Source organism: Ambystoma mexicanum, chromosome 11 (assembly GCF_040938575.1).
Source record: "Ambystoma mexicanum isolate Mex_15411 chromosome 11, UKY_AmexF1_1, whole genome shotgun sequence".
NCBI classification, from domain to species: domain Eukaryota; kingdom Metazoa; phylum Chordata; class Amphibia; order Caudata; family Ambystomatidae; genus Ambystoma; species Ambystoma mexicanum.
In genome coordinates, this window is record NC_090934.1 from 1276166785 (window position 1) to 1276179489 (window position 12705).

Below are 12705 nucleotides of genomic sequence, written 5' to 3' on the forward strand. Positions count from 1 at the left end.
TTATTTGTTATATATTAATTAAATGTACTTTTTTTTGCACAACAATATATGTTAATAGTATGTTTTTTTTACCATGTCATCAAAGGTGGCTGTCGAACTTATATATTTGAATATATATTAAAAAAAAGAGCACTACAAGGTCTGTCACTTTTTTGTTATTTAACAATTCGTTTTCTGGGGTGGGCCACTCCTACCTGTTGTACCAGGGCACTTTTTTTGGTTTGGGGTAATTATCTTTTAGAGAAACGTGGGATGAAAAGTTTATATGAGAAACGCTAAAAATAATATTAAACTTCATAGTGTATAACTGACAGAAGACAGGTGATTTAACATGCAATTACATTCAACACATTTACCTTTAAGTTTTACAAAAGGCTAATTGAGCATTTGGTACTGTTCAAGAAAATATGATGCACTTCTTGGGACCTCATTCATAAACCATTTGATGTACCAACAATCAAACAATATGAACAGAAAAATACATGCTTACCCTTCCATGGCTTTTCTTCATATGAAATACATATGTTTCCCGATCAGGTATCAATTCTGAGCATTCCCCACATGTCCAACCTGCACTCTTCCACCTGGGCTTTGCCTCTTTTGATTTCTGTTCATTAGGTAAAACGTTGTTATCATCAGCAGGTTTCTTCGACGTTCCATTGGCTGGTGCCAGTCTTTTGGTTGTGGTGGATGTTTTTGATGTTAAAGCCAGTTTTGGGGTTATAGTCTGTTTTGTGGTCAAAGTCTGTTTTGGTGATGAAGATTGTTTTGAAGTTTGTTTAGAAGTTTGTTGTGATGCTGAAGTTGTTTTTGAAGCTGCTGCTGTTGATTTGGTGGCAGCTGATACTTTAGGGGCTGGCTTTGCTTTTGAGGCAGATGTAGATTTTGAGGCAGGCGTTGATTTTGGGGCAGGCGTCGATTTTGAGGCAGGCGTCGATTTTGCGGCAGGCGTAGATTTTGCGGCAGGCGTAGATTTTGAGGCAGGCGTCGATTTTGAGGCAGGCGTCGATTTTGAGGCAGGCGTCGATTTTGTGGCAGGCGCCGACTTTGCAGCAGGTGTCGATTTTGCAGGTGGTCCTTCCTTTAGAACCGACAATGCTTTTGGTGCGGGTGTCCCTTTTTGGGTTGATGTTCCTTTAAGGGTTGACGTTTCTTTTTTCTCTGCCACTTCGCTGGGGGCTGAGGATTCGTTTGGGCCTAGCTTTTTCTTTGGTGAAGGGATTCCGTTCCGAGATTGTGTTTCTTTTGAAGATTCATTGTTTTTCAAGTCTGAAGTTTCATTTTGAATTGCTGTTTCCTTTTGGGCTGGTGTTTCATTTTGGGCTGGTGTTTCCTTTTGGGCTGGTGTTTCCTTTTGGGCTGGTGTTTCCTTTTCGGCTGGTGTTTCCTTTTGGGCTGGTGTTTCCTTTTGGGCTGGTGTTTCCTTTTGGGCTGGTGTTTCCTTTGTTGCTGGTGATCCCTTTGCGGCTGGTGTTTCCTTTGCGGCCGATGTTCCTTTTGGGGCTGCTGGAGTTTTTGGAGCAGCTGTTGCTTTTGCTGCTGCTTTTGGGGTTGCTGTTGCCTTTGACATGTGTACTGTCTTTGAAGCTGTGGTTGCCTTTGTAGCAGTGTTTAGTTTTGAGGTTGAAGCATCTGTTGGTTCTCCAGAATCTTGACTATTAGAAGCAGTCTCTGTCTTTTGCCGAGCACTTGATATGTCTTCCGGATTTGATGGGACTCCATGCACACCCTGTGACACAAAAAATACTTAATGAAACATGATTAAGTACTCAACTAACAGACTGTTATAAAGTTTATAGCACGTGGAAAATAGATGGTCTGCTCTATTTTCACATTCAGAACTATATTAAGGAATCCATTGGTTTAGTACATGGCCAACAATACCTTAATTGTAATGGGCACATTAATTAAGAACCAAAACACAGCATTGGATACATAAAAAATGCTCTTAATCTTTAGATGTAGGCTATTATTGCTGATTTGATATCCACTTTACTCAGATGGGGACTTAGACTAGCCGGTGTGACGAAACTGAGGATGTCGTTCCTTTCTCCTAGGGGAGACCTTTTCCATGGGGCCAGGAAAGTGAATTCACAATGTTGGGAAAGAAATGATAGTATCCCACCCCATTAAGCGCTTTCAGGTGAGGCGAATCCCCTACGAAATAGAGTAGTATATAAGCGGGGAGAGAACCGCACTATGAAACTCGGTACGAAAGCAATATTACGTGAATAGCAGACACATGGCATTCATTAGGAGGCAAATAGAACGAAACCCCATTATGTAGTCATGGTGGAAAAACAGGCTTATATAATTACACTGAACCAGCCGAGCACCATGAAAGATTTTCACTAGGCCCTATACACTACAGACAGAGCGAATGCTCACCACCAGTTCCCACAGAAATCCACTTCCCCAATGTCCCTTTACTGTGGAATAATTTAGTATCATTCAGAGGAATGGGCCTTGCAAGAACGTGAGACGCCAGGCTCCGCGTAACGTCCATTCATCACCACTAATCTGCCAGCAGGTCTCTAACCCTCACCCAGCCAGTCCGGAGTCAGCTCCAAACCACTGACCTGACCCCCACACTTCTGCATTCCATGATAAGCAAGAAAGCAAGAGACCCTCCTGTCCCAACACAAATCAAGTGTCCACAAAAGATCTAAGCATGTGGACAGTATTACTTCCAGCATAAAAACACATCCCTTGTAACACAAGGTACAGGGAGGGATAAATTAAACATCAAACCCAGGGTGGAGACCTTGAGTTCCGGAAGTGCGGTATCAACAAAGCCCAGAATGTGTGGGTCAGCATGACTGTATCTTATCCACCCATCCCCCTGGCACCGACTCCCCAAGCAGCCCAGGTGCATGCCACAATGATATAGTAAGCAGGATTAGCATGTTTAGTTTAGAAAGCAACATTGTATTATATGAGTGCCTCGATCTTCACTGCGAAGATGAGCCCAGCTGACCCACGTGGATCGTGATTGACGGGGAAGAACCAACCAATTGTAGCCTGGCATCCCCTATGGAGCAGGCCCATGTGTAGGGTCCAACCAATCTGTGGCACCAGTTTGTACTATATGTGATGATGCTATCTGGCTTTTTAAGATGTTTGTATCAGGACTGATCAGAGCACTCTCGAGCAGCAGAGTCCTTTGCTGATGTTTTGTACAATTAAAGCCTTGTTACCCTTGCAAGCTATCTCTTTGGCCTATTTCCCTCTTTAGTGTGCGTTAAAAGGGACTTGTATTCAACAATACAATAGTTCCCCTGGGGGTGGTGCAGCAAGGGAGGATCACATGGGGAAGGAATTCCCTTATGGGATTGGGGATGACGATTCTCAGAGAATACAGTATGACCCTCCTTCTATACACTGTGAGAAACCTGACATTGTCTCCCTGGGTGGTCCCCAGGGATCTGTCATCCAGGTGGCCAGGACACGCACATCACTATTGGATCCAGTTCCTGGTGGTGGACCAGTGAGGGAGGATCACCTGGATGGGGGTGTCGTTGGGAGCGGGAGTTGGACACCGACGGGCGAAACGCAGTATCCCCCTTCATTTGACACCCATCACACCCCGTAGGATATTCCAAAATACTGCACCCCCTTTTTCCACAGGAACACTTTCGGACAACATGCAAGACAACAGACTAACACCACAGCTGTTTACCTGACATGCCCCAAAGCAAGGGTCAGGCAATTGAGTAGAATGACACACACCGGACAGCCCTTTCCCTTCCCGCCACAGTGATAAAAGTTGGAGCACAAAAGCACAGGACGAGCAAGGCAGACCACACGACGTGAGAGCTAACTCAGCACGGCAGTTCAATAGGAGAAAGACGGTGCATACCGAGGGGGTGACAAGGAGAGTGCGACCTTGCCCTTTCCGACCAAAGCCCATGAATCCGCCACAGAAGGAAGAATAAGACCGCAAACAGTGGCCAGCGTGTGTTGCAGCAGATGTCTATGGTACCCAAGACCCTCCTCCGCTGATAATCAAGCTGGGTAAGGACGCTGGTCTTGGTGGTACCAACCTTGACTACAAGGATAAAGAAAGGCATGTGGTTCATCACAGCCAGTAAGTCGAGGGGAGTATCGATAAGAAACTGAACTGTGTTGAACGAAAAGTAGCCAACGGCTAATTTGAACTTTGAAATGCTTAAAGATACATTGATAAAAGAAGGGGAAAACCTGATACAGAGCAGTATGGCACCACGTGGGTGCTCAAGCAGTAAACTCTGGGTGATTACTCAATGGTAAAGACTACTGTAACTAGAAGGTCTTGGAAAAAGGTGAAGAACGGTCAAAGTGGTCATACAGGCGTCTTGTAAAATCCTCTGTACCGTCGAAAGTCTTTGACCGACAGAGAATTGTGAAAGCTAAGGGAAGTGAATCCTGCATGTTGAGAGTTAGCACATGAACTGCGTTTCGTGGAAATTAGCAAGAGTGAAACCAGACGAAAAGGGGCAGAGTCTAAAAGTTCCATGAGGAATTGTTGGTAAAGGCTGACAATTGTAAGCCCGGCAGAGGGAAGCCGACAATCCAAAATAATGTGTGAAACGAAGTGAACCAGACAAAGAGGTATACATGAATAGTGTGTTACAAAAGTCGACAAGAGAGAACCCGGCAGAGGCAAGCCAACAACCAAAAGTCGGCGAGCGTGAACCCAGCAGAGGGAAGCTAACAACCAGGGGCAAAGGCCGAAAATCAGTTTAAAAAGACATTAAGATTTGTGAAAGCAAGGAGTATTGCAAGACGTATTGCAAGACAAAGGGAAGGGAAGTGTTCCCCATGTCATTTGGGATCAGAGCCCGGCAGAAGGAGATCAAGGGGTGGAAAGCTATCACCCAAAGTTCATAGAGAAGGGAACTGTCTTGTGAATTTGTTGAATACAATTTCTGAGGTGTCTGCGCCCCGAAGAGGGGGACCCAAAGGTGAGGCCATCATCTAAAGTGTTCGTAGAACAGAACTTTTGTGTTAGTTTGTTGAGAGCATCAGTCCTCGAAGGCGAAAGACTTTTATTGAAAAGACACTTAACCATCGAAGAACCTGATAACGCATACAGAACTGTTAGCTCGTGCTGGGAAGGCTTGAGCATGTGCTGTGCTCCAAAGTCCCACACCTTGACCTTGTCCAGTGCTAAAAACATGGGCAAAGGAGACCTCGAGGCAATCACATCCTGACTTATTATTTGTGAACACTTTCTTCTTTATTTTGAATACCCTATCCCACACTCTTTTATGTAATTAGATGTAATGAATTGGCAATAGGTTTTCTTAGTATAGACCCTTTTATTTTGACACAACGCCACAAGGACTGCCCTATATTTCATTTGATGATCAAAGCTTGCTCCCATCTTATATTTAGGTTTAGTTTAGGCATTTTTCCACCCTGCATTTATAGTTCAATAAACACCCTTGAACTGTGATCACTTGTGTCTGTCTTTACTGTTGCCATCATGAGTTCCTTATAACACCCAACCCCCTTTTCCAATGCTGAATCCTCCTTTCCCCCTCTCTAGATAGAGCCAAAGTGTTCTGTAGTCAAGTCAGTCAACCTAATATACTTGACAAGACGGAAATACCAGAGAAGACAAAGTATCATCCATATGGTTTTAAAACTGCTACTGTGAAAATGATGATGACTGGGAGTCCGAGGAGCATTCTAGAGAACCAGAGTGAGCGGTCTAGCTTCTCGTGGCAAGTGAATGGCCCAAAGCATTACAACAGTCAAGCGTGGGAGTTTGAAAGGAACTCAGCTGTGACCTTAGTGGAGAGCGATCCTCTGAGGATGAAATGTAGGGGCCGTGCACCAGACAAGAGCCGAAAAGGAAGCCGTGAACAGAGAAGGAGAACCCAAATGTGGTCCAGAACAGAAGGACTACTCAGGCTGCTGCCGAGCCAAACATCTGGGTGCACCAGGCCCTGACGAAGCACACACTGCAGCCTGGAAGAGTCAGACCTCTGCAGGCCCTGTCGGTTACCCAAACGCTTCTCAGAGCCTCGAGAAGTGACACAGCTGCTCTGAATATGCTGTTCCTGCATGGAAGAGACAAACCAGTACGGGAGTTACCTCGAGAGGTGCCAGCCGTCCGGGTAAGCAACGGGGTGCAAGCAGAAACCGGAATGAGAGGGTCAGCGACCTTGAGACATTTGGAAGTATAGGTACACGAGGGTCTGGTATCCCAAGAATAACCAAGATAAAGAAACAGGAATGGTATGTTTGGCAGGAAAGTGAACCAAATAGATACAATGGCGAATTGCGAATCTGGTACCTGCACCCAACAAGATCAAGAATAAGAAGGTCTGGGACCCCGATTGTAAAAGAAGCAAATGAGGAAGAGTTGTATCCCTGTCAGGGGAGTAAACTAAGTGGATACAACGCTAAAAACTGCGGGTCTGGGACCCTCACCTATATGAGAAACCAAAGTTTCTTTGTTAAAGTAACAAGAATAAGAGGTTCTGGGATCTTGTGAGAGAAAGAGAGACAGTATATGAGAGGACAGCAGGACAGTGAACCAAGTTGTTTAGAATATTGCAAGTCTGGGACCTGCACCCACATGAGAGGTTGAGAATAAGAGGGTCAAGAACCCTGGGAATGATAGAAGGAATCCAATACTTGATAGCGAATTGTGCCAAGTTGGTAGGATAAAGAAGTGTGAATCTGAGAAGCATATCATTGTGAATCGCCCAGTGACATTCACCTAAGAGGATAAAGGGGCTCAAGAGCCCAAAAGGAAGGATAGCGAGATAAGAAGGGTATTACCCAAATTGGTTGTTTACAATTGTTCGAATGAACAATTGACCGAATTTAAAGGGTCACAATTGACCTTTTCACAATTGACCGAATATATATATATATATATATATATATATATATATGGGTTTTTTTTGGGGGGGTTTGCCGTTGGGTGGAGGGTTGTGGGGGGTTTCCCCCCACATATATGGTACATTTGACCTTCACAATTCGGTCAATTGTGAAAAGGTCAATTGTCATTCGAGCAGTTGTAAAACAATCAATTCGTATACAACCATAAGAAGTAGTCATGGGAAACATCCCTAGCCTTGGAGTCTTATATTTGTGGGCATTGTTTATTTTCATCAGTTTTGATTACCAGAGAGACTGGGAACTTTTCTGTTGGCTGGAGCTACCATGAACACTTTACTTTGAGAAGAGATCATCCTTGCACAGTTGCTTTAAGTTATTATTGTTAGGGACAGAGGTAGGTTTTGAGACACGACAGTGACAGACGTTTTAGTTAGGACTTCCTGCCAATTTCACTAGTTTTCATTGAGGTATGGAAACCCCTCTCAGTTTTGAGGATAGAGAGGCATTTTTCCAACCATTTATTGTAAAGGTGGTCCCAAACTGACCCAGAGAAATGGGAGGCAAACCAAACCAGACTCAAAGACGGAGTAGACAAAGTGCAAGGCAAAACCCAGCTTTCTTATCACCCAAACAAAGCAGGGACAGCATACAAACATTAAATCTTGTGACTCTTGGGGTGTTAATACAAATCAATTGCCTTAATACTCGAAACATGTCACCACTGACGTTGTAACAATCTCAGTCACAAAATCCTAAGGGAATGGAGATTGGCTAATGTGTTTGGCTACATATAGATTATATAAGTGTTACATATTTAATTGGGTTACACATATCTGATGACTCAACCTGGAACCTCCCTTATACTGATAAGGTAGGTGACACTGGGGAAGTTGATAGGTTGGTTTCTTGCTAACCAACCTTGGGCACTTGACAGGTCGTCAAGATAAGTGCCAGACAGGCAGTAGGGAGAGAGAGGCCCATGTACTGTCCTTTGTTCAATAAAAAGTTACCATCCCTCATTCCAAGGCCATGAGAATGGGCAATCTCTTTGTACTTGGCCTTGTGTGGCAACTCGTGTCTATGTGTGTTTTAGGGAGCATTACAGGTTCCCTATCTATGTTGGCCTCCAATGAATTGTCAGTGTTCTCCAGCTATGGATCATGTGTTAGTAGACCGTGTATTGGAACCCCTCCAAGACTGAATTCCTACTCCTCACCAACAACACTGAATACCCAGACATACAGACCTGGCTATCAACCAGGAACCCTGAGGGCTTCATACTCAAGCTCACCTCCTGTGCCAAGTGCCTTGGGTTTCACATCGACAAACACCTCTCCTTCAAGATAGACATAGCTAAGAAAACTCAGAAAAGCTTGATATCAGCTCTCCCTCATACAGAAAGTCAAGCTCTTCCTCCCTGCGGACAGCTTTAGATCCACCGCTCAAGCACTGCCCCTCCTGGAATGCCTCCTGTCGTCTTCCCTTTTGGCCATGAGAAGTGACCCTACACCCCACCGCACACCTCATCAAGGGTCTACGCAGATACAACCACATCAACCCAGTTCTCATTGACCTTCACTAGCTCCCACTGCTTGCACAAATCCCCTTCTAGTTTTTCTGCATCATCTATAAGGCAGTCACCCTCAAGTCACCGAGCTACCTCATGAAGAAAGGAACAAGTTAATTACCTGTAACTATTGTTCTCCAGCATGGGTCTGGCATGGATTCACATACTCATGAATATTCCCTGTCGTCAGGCTGGGAATCCTCAGTAAAAGAAAAAGCAGTTTCACTTTCACTTACAAATTGTATTTCTCCTCTAAACCAATCACTGTACTCTGGGTCATACTGCCCCAAGCCAAAGACTGCCCTCTCCCTACGCCCCTCCTCTGGCAGCCATCTTCAGATTTGGCAAGCACAGAAAGTGGTAGTATGACCAAGAAGAGCCGCAGAGGGGACAGAGGGAGAGGTTGCATGTGAATGGAGAACAATAGTTACAGGTAAGTAACTTGTTCCTTCTCCAGCATGGGGTCTGGCATGGATTCACATGCTCATGAATAACAAATGCATAGCAGAACAACATTTCACAACCGCAGGAGGTGGCAAGTCTCAACAGAAGCATTTACTATTACCTCTGAAACAGATTCACCTCAAGTGAGCAGGTTGAGTAGCACTGCTCGGCCGACTCTGGACTCCTCTGTGGAATCCCTGTCTACGCAGTAGAACTTCATGAAGGTATGCGTGGACCTCCACATAAGAGCCCTGCAGATGTCCAGCAGGGGCACACCAGACAGGAACGCTGCCGTTGCAGCGATCGCTGTGGTCAAGTGGGCTCTCGGACAGCCGGGCAGCGGTCGGTTCGCCAACCGATGACAGTGCGTGATGCAGCCGGAGAGCCATCTTGAGATGAAGCCTTGGACAAGGCCTTCCCCTAGTTCACAGGACCAAAGTTCACGAACAGTTGAGATGTCTTCCCAAAAATTGTTGCCACGTAGAACTTCAGAGCACGAGCAACAACCAGCGAGTACAAGGCCCATTCAGCCGGTGACAAAGGCTTCGGAAAAAACACAGGTAACACCAAAGGCTTGTTCAGGCCCCAAAGGCTTGTTCAGGTGGAACTCCGCTGGAACCTTCGGCATGGGTGCGTCCGCAGCACCACCTGATGGCCACAAGGAAAGCCTTTTTTCACGAGAGGAACCCGAAAGGGGCCTGACGCATAGGGCTCGAAGGGGGCCCCCATGAGCCTCATCAGCACTACATTGAGTTTCCACGCCGGGGCAGGAGATTTCACCAGCGGGAAAGATCGAAGCAGTCCTTTGAGGAACTTGTTGACTAGACAGTGCGATGAAAGTCGAGATCTTCCTGGAGACCTGGTGTAGCGGGAGATAGCCGCCAGATGCACCTTAATAGAGGTGTGCACCAGTCCCGCTTTGGTCAAGTAAGGAAGAATCTGTGGGGCCATGAGCCTCAGAGTGGTACTCTTCTGCGACTGGCACCACGTAGCGAAACGCTTCTACTTGTGACCGTGGCACTTAAGAGTTGACGGCGCGCTGGTCTTGGCAAGGACCTCCCTGCAGTCCGCTGGCAACTTGTATCCTCCAAACTCTAGGGCTGCAGGAGCCAAACCCTCCGTTTCAGCGATGTTGGGTCGTGGTGCAGGATTGCACCTACTTCTCTGGTGAGCAGATCCGGCACCACGGGCAGCTTGACAGGAGGTGATGCTAAAAGGCTGAGAAGGTCCGGGTACCAAATCTGCTTCAGCCATGCCGGGGTGATGAGTATCATCCTGCATATGCACTGTATGAGTTGATTGATGATTAGCAGCAGGAGAGGCAGAGGGAACACATACTGAAACAGGTCTTCGCACGGGAAAGAGAACGCCTCTCCCATGCTACCAAGCTGGTGGAACCTGCCGGCAAACTTCTGGCATTTGGAGTTTGCCGCTGTTACAAACAGATCGATCTGGTGCCTGCCCCACTTGAAGAAGATGTGGTCCACCTGGTCCTGCCAAAGTTCCCATTCGTGGCAGGAGTGCAACTCCTGCTGAGGGAGTCAGTGATGGTGTTCTTGACTCCCGCCAGGTGAAAGTGGACGGAGAACATTCTTGTCCGAAGGCCCAGTGCCACTAGTTCTGCGCCTCTATAGAGAGCACTGGTGATCGAGTGTTCCCTTGCTTCCTGATGTAGAACATCTTGGTGGTGCTGTCCGTGGAGATCCTCACCACTGTGCCCTTCAGGGACAGAAGAATGACTTGAGGGCCCAGAACACTGCTCGTAGCTCCAGGATAGTGATGTGGAGATCCTTCTCCTCCAGCAGCCACAGGCCTCTGGCACATAGACGTACGGTGTGGGCTCCCCAGCCCTCCAGGGAAGCATCTGTGGTGACTGTCTCCTGGTATGGGGGGTTTTTGAAACCCTGTGCCCCAGGTGATGTTGGATTGCATGCCACACCTCCTTTTTCACCCGACGGAACTCCTCGTCGAGAGGAATCTTGTCCGCAAAGTTTCTGTACCCTTGTATCCAGCGAGCGTCCAGGTACTCCTGAAGAGGTTGCATCCGCAACCTGCAAGGGGTTAATAAGGTAGATGCAGGACAACATCATGCCAAGCAGCGACTTGATGGTCCGCACTGTGGCGGTCTTCAGCGACAACAGCCGACACACTTTCCCCAGCATGGCCGCTACCCTCTCCTCCAAGGGCGACGCTAGGCAGAAACAGAGCGTTCTTTGATGGTGTCAAGCAGGACTTTGGATAATTGATGGAAAACCCCAGACCCTTCAGCAGCTGGACCGTCGTCTGTGTGTCTGACAGCTACTTCTCGTGAATTGGCCCGGATGAGCCAGTCGTCAAGGCACGGGTACACGTGTATCCCTCATAGACGCAGAGGGGCGGCCACTGGTCCCAGGCACTTCGTGAATACTCTGGGCACCGATTTGAGGCTGAAAGGGAGGGCCTGAACTGGTAGTGCCTTCCCTGTACTACGAAGTGTAGGAACCTTCAGTGCCTCCTGTGAATGGGGACGTGGGAGTAGGCGTCCTCCAGGTCCAGAAACGTCAAGAAGTCTCCCTCCTATAGTTGGCCGAGCACATGCTGCAACGTGACCATCCTGAATTTTTGGAACTTGAGGTACTTGTTGAGACGCTGCAGGTCTAGAATGGGCCTCCAACCCCGGTCTTCTTTCTGACTAAGAAGTATCTAGAGTAGACCCCGCAGCACCGTAGTCATTTTGGAACTAGCTCTATCGCCCCTTTTCTTAGCATGGCCCGTACCTCTTGCAGGAGTTGAGGGATGTGCTGCTCCTGTAGGGCCACCGGAGGGATCCACGGACACTTGTGTTGAAACTCCAGGTTATGTCTGTGGGCAAGAGCGTTCAGCACCCATCTATCGGTGGAGACGAATCTGACTGACACTGGCTGACAAATCCCATCAGCCGGCCTCCCACCGGGGTGCATGGGAGGAGGCCCGACGTCCTGGCCAGTACAGTCCTGTTTCGGCACCTGCGTTCTGCCTTGGGAGCGACAACAGCTCTGACCACCTCCACCGAAGGCCTTGGAACAGCCCCTGTAGGCTCCCTTGGTCATGCACCAGGAGGGCTGACGGTACGACGAGGAGAAACCTTTCCTCGATCTGCCCGACTTTCCTCCGGAGGCGTGAAAGGAAGAGCAGTGCTGTTGGAGAGTACCCAGGGCTCGAGCCGTCTCTGTATCCATCTTGATGGCCCGCAAGGACTTGTCGACAGCCTTCCCAAAGAGGTTATCCCCATCGAAGGGCATGTCCAGTACCCTTGGCTGGACCTCCTGGCGGAAATGAGTGGCCTTCAGCCAGCCTCGCCGACGGAGGCAGACACCATTCCCCATCTGCTGGAAACCTGTGTCTGCGATGTCCAGGGCCACTGTGATGGCATGGTCTGCAGCCACTTCACCTTCCTGGAGGAATGCGATCGCCTCCACCCTCTTGTCGTCTGGCAGGAACGAATCAGGCCCATCTTGTACCACAGTTCTCTGTCGTGCCTGGCTAGGATCGCCAATGCGTTGGCTGCCTTGATGGTAGACGCTGTTGAGTAAATTACTTTCCTTGCCATGGTGTCCAACTTCTTCCCCTCGCTGTCTGGAAAGACAGGGGATGACGAGGGGTTAGACTAGCACTTCCTCGCAGTCGCCGACACCACCGAGTCCTGCAACGGTTGCGAACATAGGCCCTTGGGTGCGGACTCTGGCATCCAGTACTTTTTCTCCAGCCTATCCCACTTGGCCGGGTCCATGCAAGGATTCTTCAGGTGGGCTATGCCTTCATCCCACACGTTATCAGGAGGGGCACTACCATGATAGCCTTCCTCTTGGCCTCGCGCTTCTCTTATAGAAATCCCTCCT

At 47.9% G+C, this 12705-nt stretch overlaps 1 protein-coding gene across 2 annotated transcripts in view; it reads right to left on the minus strand.

Annotated features, from left to right (window-relative positions):
- The window catches only part of ZNF592 (zinc finger protein 592), an 887418-nt gene that overhangs the window by 279480 nt on the left and 595233 nt on the right, over positions 1-12705 (minus strand). For both annotated transcript variants that reach the window (XM_069624753.1, XM_069624752.1), the window contains one exon: positions 491-1729. In XM_069624753.1, coding sequence (XP_069480854.1) covers positions 491-1729 — 1239 coding nt within the window. The remainder of the gene's footprint in view (positions 1-490; positions 1730-12705) is intronic.